This window comes from Procambarus clarkii, chromosome 93 (assembly GCF_040958095.1).
Source record: "Procambarus clarkii isolate CNS0578487 chromosome 93, FALCON_Pclarkii_2.0, whole genome shotgun sequence".
Lineage (NCBI taxonomy): Eukaryota > Metazoa > Arthropoda > Malacostraca > Decapoda > Cambaridae > Procambarus > Procambarus clarkii.
In genome coordinates, this window is record NC_091242.1 from 10,074,716 (window position 1) to 10,090,902 (window position 16,187).

General features: G+C 43.8%; 1 protein-coding gene across 1 annotated transcript in view; it reads right to left on the minus strand.

Annotated features, from left to right (window-relative positions):
- Positions 1-12,784: 12,784 nt before the first annotated feature.
- Positions 12,785-16,187, minus strand: part of LOC123746796 (uncharacterized) — a 53,340-nt gene continuing 49,937 nt past the window's right edge. The window contains exon 10 of the mRNA XM_069319409.1: positions 12,785-15,269. Coding sequence (XP_069175510.1) covers positions 15,127-15,269 — 143 coding nt within the window. The 3' untranslated portion in view covers positions 12,785-15,126. The remainder of the gene's footprint in view (positions 15,270-16,187) is intronic.

Sequence of the window (16,187 nt, forward strand, 5' to 3'; positions counted from 1 at the left end):
TCGGAGATTATCGATTTTGAACAAACGAACATTTACATTTTTATTTATATAGATAGTCAACAAAAACCCTTCATAGAAACTACCCACCTACATAATTACAACCAAACAATTGCTTGATTATTATAGCTCACGCTAATCACATTGTGCGTAAGTGAAGCTGTCAACTATACAATCGACTTGAGAATGGTCCAAGACGGACCGAAACGTCGTCGTCCCTTCACCCTCTAGTGTGTGGTCTGGTCAACATTCTTCAGCCACGTTATTGTGACTTATCGCCTGGATGAAGCTGTCAACATGTTTGATGAAACTGTGTCAAGTTATAATGAACCTGAAGACACAAACACTCCAAATTAATAGCAGCACACGTCTCGTCTTTAGCATTTTATCTTATGTACAATAACTCGCACTAGTCACTGAAAGCCTAATTCACTGACTGGCACTTCTGAAACTAATATTCCCCACTTCAAACATAATGGAATCCCACTCGAACGCAATACCAGAATGGTGTCAAGGACGGAAAATCTTGCCACACTGCATCGAAAGCCTCGGGACTGCCTGAGAGACTAGTGTACTAATTGCAGAAACGAGAGTGTGTTGTATGAAAGGTGCTCCGGAGGTTAACAAAGCCCGTTCTCGTTCTCAAGATGAGCCCAGCGTCAAATTTTAAAATGCTTTTGCCTAGCAATAAGAGTTTAAACCTATGCACCCCACCTATCAAATCTAATTCTCATTAGAACTAGATGACGTCAATATTACGATGCTTTAAAGCACCGGAATTTGGACGATGTGATCAATTGCGTCACAGTAATGGTATATTAAACGTGAGTGCGTAATCAACCAAAGTCAAGAGTCGTGGAGGAAGAAACCTTAGTGACAAAATGGTACCTAGTTTGTACCTCATTTATATTATTTATCTCCTAGAGACTATACACTCTTCAATGTTTCCCGATGACACAAGAATTATAAAGCCAAAATTAATGAAGTGTCCAACAAGAGGCTACTAGAATTAAAGAGATTAGATGCAAGGTTGGCACCAAGTGTGAAAGAAAACGTTCCCAAAGTAGGATTTAAACATATTATTGGACCTGACGAGGAGTCACAATAACGTTGCTGAAATATGTTGACCAAACAACACACTAGAAAGTGAAGAGACGACGTTTTGGTCCGTCCTGGACCATTCTCAAGTCTATTGTGAAAATGGTTCACAATTGACTTGAGAATGGTCCAGGACGGACCAAAACGTCATAGTCTCTTCACTTTCTAGTGTGTTGTTTGGTCAACATATTATTGGAGATTGGCATCACACCTGTTTTCCGAAACCTACAAACACCGGGATGCATCAATTCCACATACAATGGTAGTCAACATAAACCGTGTATCATCAAATTTGTCTTACGGTACACATGAACCTCAATTTAACTGAAAACAAAACGCAAATACTGAAATACAAATATTTACCGTACTGATGTTGTCTCATATAACGCTTAAAGGTTTTCAGCTCTATAAATCGTTCTACTCTGAATTATTTCCCTTCCGTTGCTTCGCCCTACATGTCTTCCTTCTACATTGAGAAAGGTAGATGCATTTCTCCCGCATTACGTCGCCCTACCACACACAAACCACTCTCGCAAGTTCAAGTATGTTTATTGAGACAAGAATAAAAATACATCTCAAAGGGATAGAGTAGCTTAGGCTATTTTTACCACCCCCCCCTAACCACTTCGCCACGCTCCACTCACACACTCTACTACTACTCGTATTAAAGTGTCAACGTCACACTTTCCTCATCTAACATTTGCTAAATGCACGTTAATTCTCAACGTCGCACTTTCCTCATCTAACATTTGCTAAATGCACGTTAATTCAGTAGTGGGTCTCGCCTCCCATATAAAGTCCGCGCGTACACACCACGCGACCCAGTGATCCCGCTACGTGTCGTCACGGTCTGCGCTTGTCTAAATATTTTCCCCCCATATACTCCTAACATAATTACCGACTTAGTGTGTACTATACACTTATTTATCGTATATAAATTGATTTAATATTTGCGAGAATACCGCTTTTGACTGCACGGTACAATATAATTGATAAGTCCGCCCGAGTAGGTACAAGGCGTAGACAAGCCTAGCATGGTTTGCAACAATAATTATGTTCTACAAGCTCTATGCCGCTTATCTGTGTATATGTACACAATCTCTTTATTTCTGAAATAAATGATGACTAAAATGTCCTTAGTAGTTCGTTAGTAAGCTATTGTGGCGGTCTTATTAACTTATATTATCTTAATAACATTTATTATCTTCATTTGTGGCACCAATTACCGCGTAACATAATAAAAGTTGAATCCCTTGATTGTTTCAAGAGTAGGTTAGACATATATATGAATGAGATTGGGTGGATATAAATAGCAGCTGCCTCGTATGGGCCAATAGGCCTTCTGCAGTTATGCGTCATTCTCATGTTCTTATGTTATCTTTCCAGAGGCTGATAGGCTTTTAAACGCAACACCAAACCAGGCACTCTTGCTAATTATTCATGCTATTATTCACTCTTTCTACCTTTCCATCAGGGCCCATTGCCCCTCAATTTTCATTCCCAGACGTTGTGACGTAAGAACATAGATTTATTCTCTCTATATATAAAATCGAGTATTACTTTTATACCATATTTGGTTCACATAAAACTTAATTAACGTGCCCCGTTTTCTGCTCTGTACAAATCTATAATCAAACTTTGGTAAAAAATAAACTTTCGTAGAACACAAATATATTATACATTCGCACCCAATAATCCATACGCTAAATTCTAATAATTCATATATTTTAATATCGTGAAATATTCAAATTCATTGGTATTCACGATATATTTTGCTTTTCATTGGCAATAGTGTATTGTCAATCAATTCACCAAATTGTGCTTGCAGAAGTTGAATCTCGGCTCTTTGGTCCTGCCTCTCAACCGTTAATCAACTGATGTACATATTACTGACCCTATTGGATTCTATAATATCTAGATTGAAAACTGTATACGGAGTCTGCCTCCACATCACTCTCTAATGCATTCCATATATTAACTACTCTATATTAACTACTAATTTTCATTAGACACTGAAAATGTTCTGTCTAATGCCTCTGTGACTCATTTGGGTACTAAGTTTCCACCCGTGTCCCCTTGTTAAATAAATTGTCTTTATCTATCCTATTAATTCCTCTGAGAATCATGTATATGGTGATCATGTCTCCCTTAACTCTTCTTGCTTCCAGTGACGTAAGTTGTGTGTGTGTGTGTGTGTTTACGAGGGATTGTGTAGTTTATGCTTATCTACGAGCGTGTATATCGCAAAATATTTTAATCCACCTACCTCAGAATACAGCTCAAGTCTTCTAATGCCTCGTACGTCATGTCCCGCACATACTTGGTATATCTTCAGCACCTCACATCCAGGGTTGTATCAAAATTCTTTACACAGTCACTACCATACAAGCGGTCCTCTAAGCAGGACCGTACTGCGGCTGACCTCAAAGACGCATTTCACGTGTTTTTAAACTACGCTGTATTCAAAATCGAGCTTTTCTTTGGTATATATTAATATTATAACATATTACAAATATGTATATAGGAAGGCAAACTTTTGGTTACTTTTTAGGTTCTGTTGGTAATTATTTGTAATTGTAGTACGTGGATGAAGCACTTGCGGAGGTGTGATTCAAACAGAGGTTGTCAGCAAAGCACTGTTCGAGAAATGTTCGAACGTCATCCAACCCGTCCTCGACTCAAGTCCATTCCATCCAGCGGTCGACCCCACAGAAGCATTCATAATTTTGTACATGCTGTTCATTTAAAACAAGAATTTTCTCAAATATAAATTAATATTATAATATATTAGCAAATTGTACATGTATAGTCATAGGTTAGGTTACGTTAGGTGTTTAGGTTCTGTCAGCGATTATTTAACTCAACAGTAAAATGGGTACTTGGTTGTAACAACGATTCTTCGCGGCGGGGATCGTATTCCAGGGACCTGCCCGAAACGCTACGCGTACTAGTGGCTGTACAAGAATGTAACAACTCTTGTATATATCTCAAAAAAAAAAAAAATTGTATGTGCAGTATGTAGGTAAAGCATTTATAGCGTTGTGGTTCGAACAAAATTCGTCAGTGAATCACATGTTCCGGAAACGTTCGGACGTCGACAGTTGTGAGTCATGTGTAAACCGCTTTTCATTCATAAACAAGTTAGTTTGGCGGTTGGATTAACGAGCATTTGACCTTCGTTGATGATGAGTAGGCTGCCATCCTCACAATGACTAAATGATCATTTTTCCAGCCGCCAAACTCCTCTTTATGAATGACAGACGGTTTTAATACACCTAAACAACAACCTATGTACAAAGTTGTTGTTTTATTCAAACGAACAACATTTGTTTGATACATCTTGACTTATTACCAGCGTTCAATCACAATATATGATCTTGTGTGAAGTTTCAAGAACTCTTGACAGAGCTTTTCATACAAGCAATAACTACTGATAACGGGTTTTTTATCGGTTAAGGAAGCAAGACAGCCAGTCATTGGTTAAACCTTACAGCGCAGTTCGTGATGTAAGCAAAACCGCTCGTACTGAATATCAATAAGACATAAAGAACACATTACCCGAGTATTGGCGCGACTTCCGGGAGTCATTTACAACCTCATTTACAACCTCATTTACAACCTCATTTAAATTCGTTCGGGTGGCCAATTATACAAATCTAATCACACGTAATGTACAGATATTAAGTTGACCAGACCACACACTAGAAGGTGAAGGGACTACGACGTTTCGGTCCGTCCTGGACTATTCTCTAGTCGATTGTAGACTTGAGAATGGTCCAGGACGGACCGAAACGTCGTCGTCCCTTCACCTTCTAGTGTGTGGTCTGCTCAACTTACTTTAACCACGTTATTGTGACTCATCGCCTGCATACAAATATTAAGATTCGTGATTGGGCCTCTTTCACATTGCGTCGTCTTAAAACATTTAGTCCAACGACACATTAACTAAGCTATCTCATTGTATTCCCTCTCAACACCTACCAATTTGAACTCATATCGTCCAGTTACAATGAGATAGATAAACCGGAGAAGCAGTTACCAATGAGAGTTCTAAAAATCCACACTAAATACTGGCAGAGTGTCTTCCTCGCCTCACGTGATTCCCAGTAAGATTCCTCGCCTCACGTGATTCCCAGCCTACGTCTCTGCATCAGTGTCTCACTAGAAGTCAAATTGCCATTGTTGCCAACCAACTCTTCCCCAACACTACATCAACGAGATGCCATTAATGTCTAAAGCTTACTCGTCCCTCGCACTGTGCACGAATACATTTTATATATTATATATTTACTATATAACGCAACTCGAACAAAAAGGTTTCCATTACAAAGCTGACGCATAATTGGTCAATTACAGTTCGAGAAATCCACCCTTCTACTGGTCGATACATAGATTGCTTGATCCATTTCATCACACGAACGCTAGGCTTTCTCAGACTTGCACGTGAAATTCTTAATTAAAGTGTTACCCAAGACTAATGCTAAAACGATAATTGATTCGTTATTTTGCAACTCCAAACTCAACCTTATGTACGAGTGGCGTAACTCACATTAATTACACCCAAAACCTCCATCAACAACTTGAGGTAAATTTCGAGTAATTATTTCGGCACTAACCAACGATTCTTTTCTTTAAATGTTCATTGTCATTGGAGATCGATATTACATCTCCTTCAGTATCTCGTGCTCTCTTAGACGAACGATATCGCTCGCTGCACCGTAACTAGTTGACAAATTCATTAACATGATTCAATATATACAAGAGTAATCCAAAACCCGCAGCGGCCGTCCTCCCCAGACGCATTCATCATTTTTAACATACTGTGTATATAAAAATCATTTGTTCTCGTATATAAACGATTATTATACTTAAAAATTATATGAATAGTTCAACCCGTTCTCGGACCAAGTCCATTCTATCCAGCAGTCGACCCCACAGACGCATTCATCAGTCTCAACATTCTGTTCATTCAAAACATAACCTTTTTTTCAAATATAAATCAATATACACACAGAAATCACAATAGCGTGATGCATCAAATGAACAAATCCACAAGGGCCGTGATGAGGGTTCAAACCTAAGTCAAAGATGATCCCAGACGCGCCTTAGTCGACTGCGCCACATGTTAAAAAAAATTGCACTCTGAGAACTACTGCCTTCACAAGGCTCCCGCAGCTTCTTCAAAGCACCCAGCGGGATTTTAAACAATTCCCCCCATGCACCCGGGCTCTGTCAACCAAATGTTTTACCTGAACAAATCCACAAGGGCCGTGATGAGGGTTTATCATGAGCGTCTGGGATCATTCCGGACGTAGGTTCGAAGCCTCATCGCGGCCCTTGTGGATTTTTTCATACATATACATACATACATATATATACATATACATTATATCATTATCAGTGTTTTTATGATCGTTGTTGCAGAACATATGTATTATATAATACACTTATATACTGTATATGTAATTTATTTATTAAACGTTTGCATCTGTCGATCACATACCTCAATTCCAGCATTATTCCTAGTGGCTTCATCCTGTTCCATATTAACCTTCACCAGGTTGTGATCGTAGTTCACAATACACCTATTTATTTCCTTGTGTTGAGTTTACATCTTCGTCTGGGTTTACCTCAGCCATCTTGTTTCAGGTTTACTCGTCTCACGAATCATTGAAATTTATACAACACAAATTTACTTTTCAGATAAACATAATGGAGTACAGAGGATTCAATAAAACTCAAATTAAAGCTGTAACTGTGTATTTAACCCAATTTCTTATAATCATTATAGACTTCTGTGATTACAATGAGGAGGGGCCTCTTCCTCACTTGCCCCAGGTACGGAAGGGGGGATGGGGGGAGCAGGGTGATGGGGGTACTGAAGTGATGGGAGTTTATGATGGAAGGAGGAAGGGGGGAAGGGGGAGGATGATATGAGTGATGGGGGGTGGGGGTGTAATGTGCATGGGTTTTAGGGAGGTTTGATGGAGGGTGATGGGAGGTGTTGGGAGGGTGTGACTAGGTGACGGGTGTTGGGAATGGGGGTAGGAATGGGGGTGGGAATGGGGGGGTAGTGCAGAAAACAAGGACACGGCCTTGTGTGCTTGTTCCTCCCTGTCCACAAACAGGTATGTGCAGAGAACATTAAGCGACAGACAGAGAGAGACGCACGCTAGCGAACTAAAAAAAAAAAAAATATACATTTGGTGGATGAATTTTCCAAGTAAAACATTACCCTAATAACAAAAAAAATGTCTTTTGTTGTTGTCACAAACAATTTCAACATTCACCTTTTGTGCAGGTAAACCTCATCTTCGTGGTGAACATGATTATATTCCTTTAAATTACTAAAAAAAACGAAAATTAGGATCAAATATATACATAATAAGGAACGTCATGTAGACAGATTTCCATTGTTTTTACTGTTTGTGCATTACAAACAAGTGTAATAGACGCGGGAAGAGACTAAAGCAGGGATGAAACAGGAAGAAGTGAGCGAGGGGGAGGGACAAGGCCTCAGCAAATTTGTAGGGAAAAGAGGGTCTGGAAGGGGAAAGAAGTTGAAAAAAGTTTTGAAATTGAGAGAGTGAGTTTGTAAACGCGAGTGTGTGTGTGTGTGTGTGTGTGTGTGTGTGTGTGTGTGTGTGTGTGTGTGTGTGTGTGTGTGTGTGTGTAAGGAAGGGGGGGGGGGTGTCGAAGGGTGGGGTGTAGTTGGGGGAGTGGCAGGGGGGTGTGGAGAGGGGGGGAAAGTAAGGTATGTCTAGAAGACGAAACCAGATTGTGGCAAAAGAGAGCTGAATGAAAGAAATAGGTGTTTTGATGAGGGGGGGGGGAAGGTTAAATAAATAGGTAAATGACAAAAATAAACCTTTGTAGCTTGTCTTACAGAATAGGTTATGGTGGGATATGCAGATGGTGGCATCAAGGGAGGTAGGTGCTGTGAGAACAGGTGTGTGAGAGACAAGTACAGGTGTGCGAGACAAGAACAGGTGTGACGACCAGGGGGGGGGGAGGGGGGGCAGGCGAGGTGAGGGCGCACGTGGACAGCGCATCGGGTTTGTTTACCCAGGAAAGACGGGATCAAAATAAACCATCCCTGTACATCTGTCAACCACGAGTGGGCGTCGGCTAGTGGGTGTGGAATGATTGGGTAAAAACTGGTGACGTCACTACCGACTCCTCCAATTACAAGCCACTTCTTCAAAATTATGAAATGATATCTATCGAGCTATATTGCTATAACATACTAAACATGTATTCTGCTTTGAACTAAAACAAGTGTGTACAACAATCATTAAAACAAATATAATGTTTGGATACTCTTTCTAGACGAATGTGGACAGTAATATTAATAAAATAAAATATTCCTAGTTTTGTCATTCACATGAGAGGCTTCGCCGGTGACGTCACGAGTAATAGACTTTTTACTGTACAGCCCTAACTTAAACAAACTACTTTTGTCCTCTAAAAATCACTACGTCATGACTTCGATGTCTAACAGGTCGCAGACTCCCATTCGTGGCTGTGTGGGCTACATATACATAATGCAATATACATATGGTCAGGAGAAGCTGAACAACTTCCTCCTGTAAGAATACAAATATTTATTTTTCCCTTTACTCCTACAGTTTGATTTTGATTTTGTGTTCATTAAGTTATGTGCCAAAAATAGATCAGTATAATTCCTTCGACACTACACAAAATTTATATCTTCAAACAATCTCAAAATAGGTAAAAATGTATACAACATAATCATATCAACAGTTCATTCTTGGCATTCATTTAAAATGTACAAAAAAAAAATTAAATACAAAATATCCAGACTGATCAAAATAATTCAGCATTTAAGGGGTAGAACGAGACATGAAAATCTCCAGAAACAAACCCTCAGCACCAGAACCAACCCAATACAAACACACATTAAGGGATCAACAACAAAAACATCCTCCTTAACAGGTTCAACTGAGATATATCTCTCAAGCCTTCCCCTCTACTGACCCCCAAACTCAAACCTTGGCATGGCTAGCTGGCATAATTTTCTTCAGCGTGATGTCCTGTGGCAGGAACTAGCATTGAGAGTTTGCTTCTAGCTCTATTTCGAACTAGGAGATGATCTAATGAAGAACCAATACTAGAAAGGGGGGTGAACCCAATTTGAATAGATACTGCAAAATAGATCACACATTTAGACGCATATAAATATGCCTCTGAACAAATGAAACGGTGAAAATAAAAACAGTTCAACATTAGGAGAAATAGGCACATGATGCCATACAACACGGCAAGCAGGACATTAGAAAGAATATCATACCTACATATAATATGTACAGGCCCAATTTTATACATCTCAAAATTCATGTTAATTTGTTTTTCTCTTCGCTAACTAGGCTAAGGCTTCTTCTTAGTCTGTTGAAAAACATAGGTAACATAGAACAACGTAACTCTAGTGAGCAGACGACACACACTCGAACTCGAGGGCTTTCCAGAGGCAACCTGGAGGCCCTCGAAGTCCTAACACTCCAGAGGCCCTCGACGTCCTAACACTCCAGAGATCATCGACGTCCTAACACCCCAGAGGCCATCGAAGTCCTAACACTCCAGAGGCCCTTGACGTCCTAACACTCCAGAGACCATCGAAGTCCTAACACTCCAGAGGCCCTCGACGTCCTAACACTCCGGAGGCCCTCGAAGTCCTAACACTCCAGAGGCCCTTGACGTCCTAACACTCCAGAGGCCATCGAAGTCCTAACACTCCAGAGGCCCTCGACGTCCTAACACTCCAGAGGTCCTCGACGTCCTAACACTCCAGAGGTCCTCGACGTCCTAACACTCCGGAGGCCCTCGACGTCCTAACACTCCGGAGGCCCTCGACGTCCTAACACTCCAGAGGCCCTCGACGTCCTAACACTCCAGAGGCCCTCGACGTCCTAACACTCCAGAGGCATTACCATTAAGCATCACATTCGGGGGTTTCCAGAGCCAGGTTTCCCCGGCAATGTTCTCGACAGTAAAGTGGAGTAATAAGCTTGCAAAGTCTCTGAAGACTAAACTTCTTTTACCTTTTTCTTATCAAGATTTTCCTTTGAAAGTTTTTATTTTTAATTCGGGAATGTGTAAATATGTAAGTTATCCTCCAATTTTGTTTTTCCTCAATACCTAAATTTTTTTGTGGTTTATTAACAAACTTTTCAAATGGAAACTTAATTAAAATGACTTGATTTTTATCCAAATCATTTAAGATAGGAAATACTTATTTCTTCTTCCCCTTTATATTCAGCTGTAACTTGCACTAAACTTTCTGTATATTTACCAAACACAAGTGATTCGACGAGACTAAAATTAATCGATCACCATTCTCGTCTCAATTACCCTAGCGAGCTTTTCAAAATAATAACGGTTTCTTCCTTAACAATGCACAGCTAAAGCTTCACAAGCTTGTTAAGGGTCGAATCACTTTGTTTATCTTTCAAGGGGTAACAAGCGTAAGGCACCCTAAATAAAGAGGCCGCGAGAGCACCTGTCCTCGCTCGCATCCCTTCACCACCACTACACCAGCTACGTCTCGATCATTACACCACACAAGCCCGGGATCACATAGGCGCTCACAATTACAAGCTGTGTGTGTGTGGGGGGGGGGGGGTGTATGGGAGGGTTGTGTTTGTAGGTGGGGAGGGTTGTGTGTGTAGGTGGGGAGGGTTGTGTGTGTGGGTGGGGGGGTTTGTGTGTGGGGGGGGGTTTGTGTGGGGAGGTTTGTGTGGGAGGGGGGCTGTGTGTGTGTGGGGGAGGGGTTGTGTGTGTGGGTGGGGGGTTTGTGTGTGGGGGGGGTTGTGTGTGGGGAGGTTTGTGTGGGGGGCTGTGTGTGTGGGGGGGAGGGGTTGTGTGTGTGTGGGGGGGAGGGGCTGTGTGTGTGGGGGGGAGGGGTTGTGTGTGTGGGGGGGAGGGGTTGTGTGTGTGTGGGGGAGGGGTTGTGTGTGTGTGTGTGGGGGAGGGGTTGTGTGTGTGGGGGGGGGGTTTGTGTGGAGAGGGTTGTGTTTGGGGGGTTTGTGTGTGGGGGGGGTTTGTGTGTGGGGGGGTTTGTGTGTGGGGGGGGCTTGAGTGTGGGGGGTTGGGTGGGGGGGGATTTGGGTGTGGGGGGAATTTGGGAGTGGGGAGGGGAATTTGGGAGTGGGGGGGAATTTGGGAGTGGGGGGGGGAATTTGGGAGTGGGGAGGGGGAATTTGGGAGTGGGGGGGGAATTTGGGAGTGGGGGGGGGGGGGAATTTGGGAGTGGTGGGGGGAATTTGGGAGTGGTGGGGGGAATTTGGGAGTGGTGGGGGGAATTTGGGAGTGGGGGGGGGGGAATTTGGGAGTGGGGGGGGGGGAATTTGGGTGTGAGGGGGGATTTAGGTGTGTGTGTGGGGGGGGGGGAGGGGCATGTGTGTGAGGGGGGGTTCTTGTGTGTGGGGGGGGTTCTTGTGTAGGGGGGGTTTGTGTGTGTGGGGGGGGGTTGTGTGTGTGTAGGGGGGGGGTTGTGTGTGTGTGTAGGGGGGGGTTGTGTGTGTGTAGGGGGGGGGTTGTGTGTGTGTAGGGGGGGGGTTGTGTGTGTAGGGGGGGGTTGTGTGTGTAGGGGGGGTTGTGTGTGTAGGGGGGGTTGTGTGTGTGTAGGGGGGGTTGTGTGTGTGTAGGGGGGGTTGTGTGTGTGTAGGGGGGGGGGTTGTGTGTGTGTAGGGGGGGGTTGTTGTGTGTGTAGGGGGGGTTGTGTGTGTGTAGGGGGGTTGTGTGTGTGTAGGGGGGGTTGTGTGTGTGTAGGGGGGGGTTGTGTGTGTGTAGGGGGGGTTGTGTGTGTGAGGGGGGGGTTGTGTGTGTAGGGGGGGGTTGTGTGTGTAGGGGGGGGTTGTGTGTGTGTAGGGGGGGGTTGTGTGTGTGTAGGGGGGGTTGTGTGTGTGTGTAGGGGGGGTTGTGTGTGTGTAGGGGGGGGGGGTTGTGTGTGTGTAGGGGGGGGGTTGTGTGTGTGTAGGGGGGGGGTTGTGTGTGTGTAGGGGGGGGGTTGTGTGTGTGTAGGGGGGGGTTGTGTGTGTGTAGGGGGGGGGGTTGTGTGTGTGTAAGGGGGGGGTTGTTTGTGTGTGTGTGTAGGGGGGGTTGTGTGTGTGTGTAGGGGGGGTTGTGTGTGTGTAGGGGGGTTGTGTGTGTGTAGGGGGGGTTGTGTGTGTGTAGGGGGGGGTTGTGTGTGTGTAGGGGGGGTTGTTTGTGTGTGTAGGGGGGGTTGTGTGTGTAGGGGGGGGTTGTGTGTGCGTGTAGGGGGGGGTTGTGTGTGTGTGTAGGGGGGGGGGGGGGTTGTATGTGTGTGTAGGGGGGGTTGTGTGTGTGTGTAGGGGGGGTTGTGTGTGTAGGGGGGGTTGTGTGTGTGTGTAGGGGGGGGGGTTGTGTGTGTGTGTGTGTAGGGGGGGGGGGTTGTGTGTGTGTGTAGGGGGGGGGGTTGTGTGTGTGTGTGTAGGGGGGTTGTGTGTGTGTGTAGGGGGGGGTTGTGTGTGTGTAGGGGGGGGTTGTGTGTGTGTGTAGGGGGGTTGTGTGTGTGTGTAGGGGGGGGGTTGTGTGTGTGTGTGTAGGGGGGGTTGTGTGTGTGTGTGTAGGGGGGGTTGTGTGTGAGTAGGGGGGGTTGTGTGATCCCCTTGCCAGTGTTATATAGTCGTAATGACTTGGCGCTTTCCCCTGATAGTTCCCTATGCTAAGACTTGGCAAAACATGTTAGGTCTGTTACGAGTGTAAAATAAGATGATTTTCAAAGTGAAATTTTTGTAAAACTTCCTACCCAAGTGAAGCAAAAAAATCTAAAATAAGTCATTATCTCTCACAGATCATAGGTCAATTTATTTATTAGTTAATAATAAGAAGTTTGGTAAGATATTGCAAGATATTTGCGAGTTTCATTACGTGTAGTGAGCGGATGTGAGAGAGGACAGGTCGGTGGTGGTGAGGGACAAGCTCTCCAACCTTTTCAACTTTTCTATTTCAATTTCTTTCTTTATTATGCACCCCATACTTTCATCTCATCTCAATGGGTAAACCCAGGTAATCAATCCGACACAACCCCCTTCCCCCCTACCCTACCCTACCTACTTCGTCGAGAAAACGTAAAATCGTACACTTTCCGTGTTAATAAATATAAAAAGAAAAATTATTAAAAATCGACTAGTATGCCATTCCCATACATTATCACAATGGTTAAATAATAGGGAACAAACGTTCTAAATGGCGTTCTACGCTCCTTGGAGCGTAGTGTACCAGTTGGCCTCAGGTTTAGCTTCGTAGCTGTGGCCTACACCCTCTCACACTTGCCTCGTCAACATCTTCACTCTGGCACGCTACCTCCAAGCCAGACGAAGGCGCCTAAAATGATGGGTAAACGACATGGATGTGGTTGGGAATCAGCCCTGGCAGGGACGGGGGCCCAGGAGCCACAACACTGGTGCGTGTTTGTCACGGCTACGCTACGCCCCTTGAGACACTACTTGAGCGATTCTGAGAACCTTCACTGAGCTGGGGGAGAGGATCGAATGGCAGTAAGTCTTCCTCGTTATGATCTCACTAGGACCTTTGTTTCTTTAAGACGGGTCGCCTGGTTGCAGTCAGGGTATCCACGTCCCCTCCCCCAGTACTTGTAAGGCTCCGCCGCCCATACTCTTGCGTGGGCGTGCGGGCGTGAAGTCCTCAGGTACGTGTCCTTGTCGGCAGCGCCGCCCCCCGCCCATTGCTTCAGGCTAACCCACGCCCACTCATCACATTAAAGTCTTGATAACACTCATTTGGTAGCAAAGCTGTCTTCACACGGAAAGTGTTGTCGGCTTAGATAAAAACGGACGTCTCGCCCGCCTCTTGTGTGAACACATTAAACAAATATCACAACACGTCTTTCCACCTACAGTATGGGTGGCCATCATACAATTATCAAAGTATATATATATATATTTATATATATTTATATTTATAAAGCTAAAGCATTAAAGAAATACAGTGTACTCTTTCTCCACTCATCGCAAGTTTAAAGATCCTTCACACAGGAATATAACTCAACTCCGAGGAAGGCCAGGCAGTAAGTGAAAGGTGTGAACATTGTGCGCCTGAGAACGCACCAAATATTCTATAAGAGTTGCCCATCCTCAACAGCTGCGGAGGGAGGAGAAAACGAAAGTAGAAAACGGAAAGGGTGAAACCAACACAGAAAAAAAACATAGAAAACACAGGTAGCGACAGTTACTTGTTCTCGACTACCCGAGGGAGGAATAACAGAGAAAAGGGGGATGAATGGTGTAGAAGAAGGGGGGCATTAGGAAGGAGAAGAGGGGGGGGGGGGGCATTAGGAAGGAGTAGCGGCGACGACCCCGTATCACACACACCCCATACGGTCACTTGAAGGAGCTTGGCAGGTCACTCAGTTATACCCAGTTGGCCGGATAAGAGACTTAACAAAAATGTCCCACATAGACGGCATAAGAAATACATTATCAGCTTCAAAGCGGGATTTTTTCAATTTTTTTTTTACACACACACATATATATATATATATCATCCCTTAGATTAATACAGATTATAGCTACTCTGCAAGGAGGCATGCGTTCATCTTCTTGTATCACTCGCAATTTGAGACGGATCTCAAGATAGCGTTCACATCTGCTTAACAAGGACTGTGAGAGTAAGCCTGCCAGACTCCTGAGGACACGACCTGCTGGGGGCGACGGAGAAGCGCCGATACCTCGTGTCTTTTACGCCAGGAAATAAGAAACTAAAATATCTTAAGCAATAGGTCTTTTCATCAGGTCCAACGAGTTAGTGCCGAGGACTTCATCCACCAGCTCAGCCAGCAGGCACTCGACACACTCAAGAGTGAGTGGGCAGGTGGACCATTCAAACGGCAACACCCAAACACACACACACACGCACGCAAACTCCCACATACTTGCAGACGCCAATTCTATACTTATACACCCAGTACAAGTATGCAGACACACACACACACACACACACCGCTACACACTAGCCCCCTCTCATCCAAAACTACAATGACAGTGGAGTGGCCGGCACGACAAGGAGGACAAGCAGCAGGAGAAGAGCACCCAGATGCACCTGTCCACCCGCTGGTCCCTTCCTCCAGCTGCTGCTGCTGCTGGAGTTCATCCCGCTCATCTCCATGCACTTTCCTGCGGGAGAGAGAGAGTAACACAACCCGTCAGAGGACCACTGACAACACCTCTATATAAGGCCTACGGGCTCACCATAGCCCGTGATACTTGGAACTTTATGTTCCAGGTAGCGAATCTTTAACAACAACAACGTCTATAAACACATTATTACAAGTAACTCACACGTATGAAGTGAAAGGTTACGACGACACCTTTTCCAGCAACTTTCACTTCACGTACGTGTAACTTGGGTGGTTTCAATCACGTTTTTATAACAATTTATGCATATTATTATTATTACTCAGAGAAATTACATTAACGTGATATATCATAGAACAAATAACACTCTGGGAACACTCAGTGCATAACACACACACACACAGATCACACTAACGTGATGCATCAAATGAACAAATCCACAAGGGCCGTGACGAGGATTCGAACCTGCGTCCGGGAGCATCCCAGACAGAGCATCCCATAGCTCAGTCGATTAAGGCAGTGTCTGGGATGCTCCCGGACGCAGGTTCGAATCCTCGTCACGGCCCTTGTGGATTTGTTCATTTACTCAGTGCATAGATTCGAACACTCAATCAAGTAGATTTATTAATAATATTAATATTATTATTATTATCATTATCATTAGAGGGTCTGATTAAAATTTGTACATACTATCTTTATATTTTTACAAAGCTACAGGACCTTATTTCATATCAAAACAAAAATATTTTGTTTTCCTTCCACTGATTAAAATGAACACAAATTTCTTCCATATTATTACATAATTCAGAGTTAATACATGCCAAAGCTGTATTTTTTTAATTTTATATTAATTCAATTCACAACTTCCTGCATTCTTTCCTACTCAGCAGAACCACCGAGTAAAGCTCGACTCCCTTACTTGGTAATGGAAAAATTTTACATTGGAAATTTTTTTAC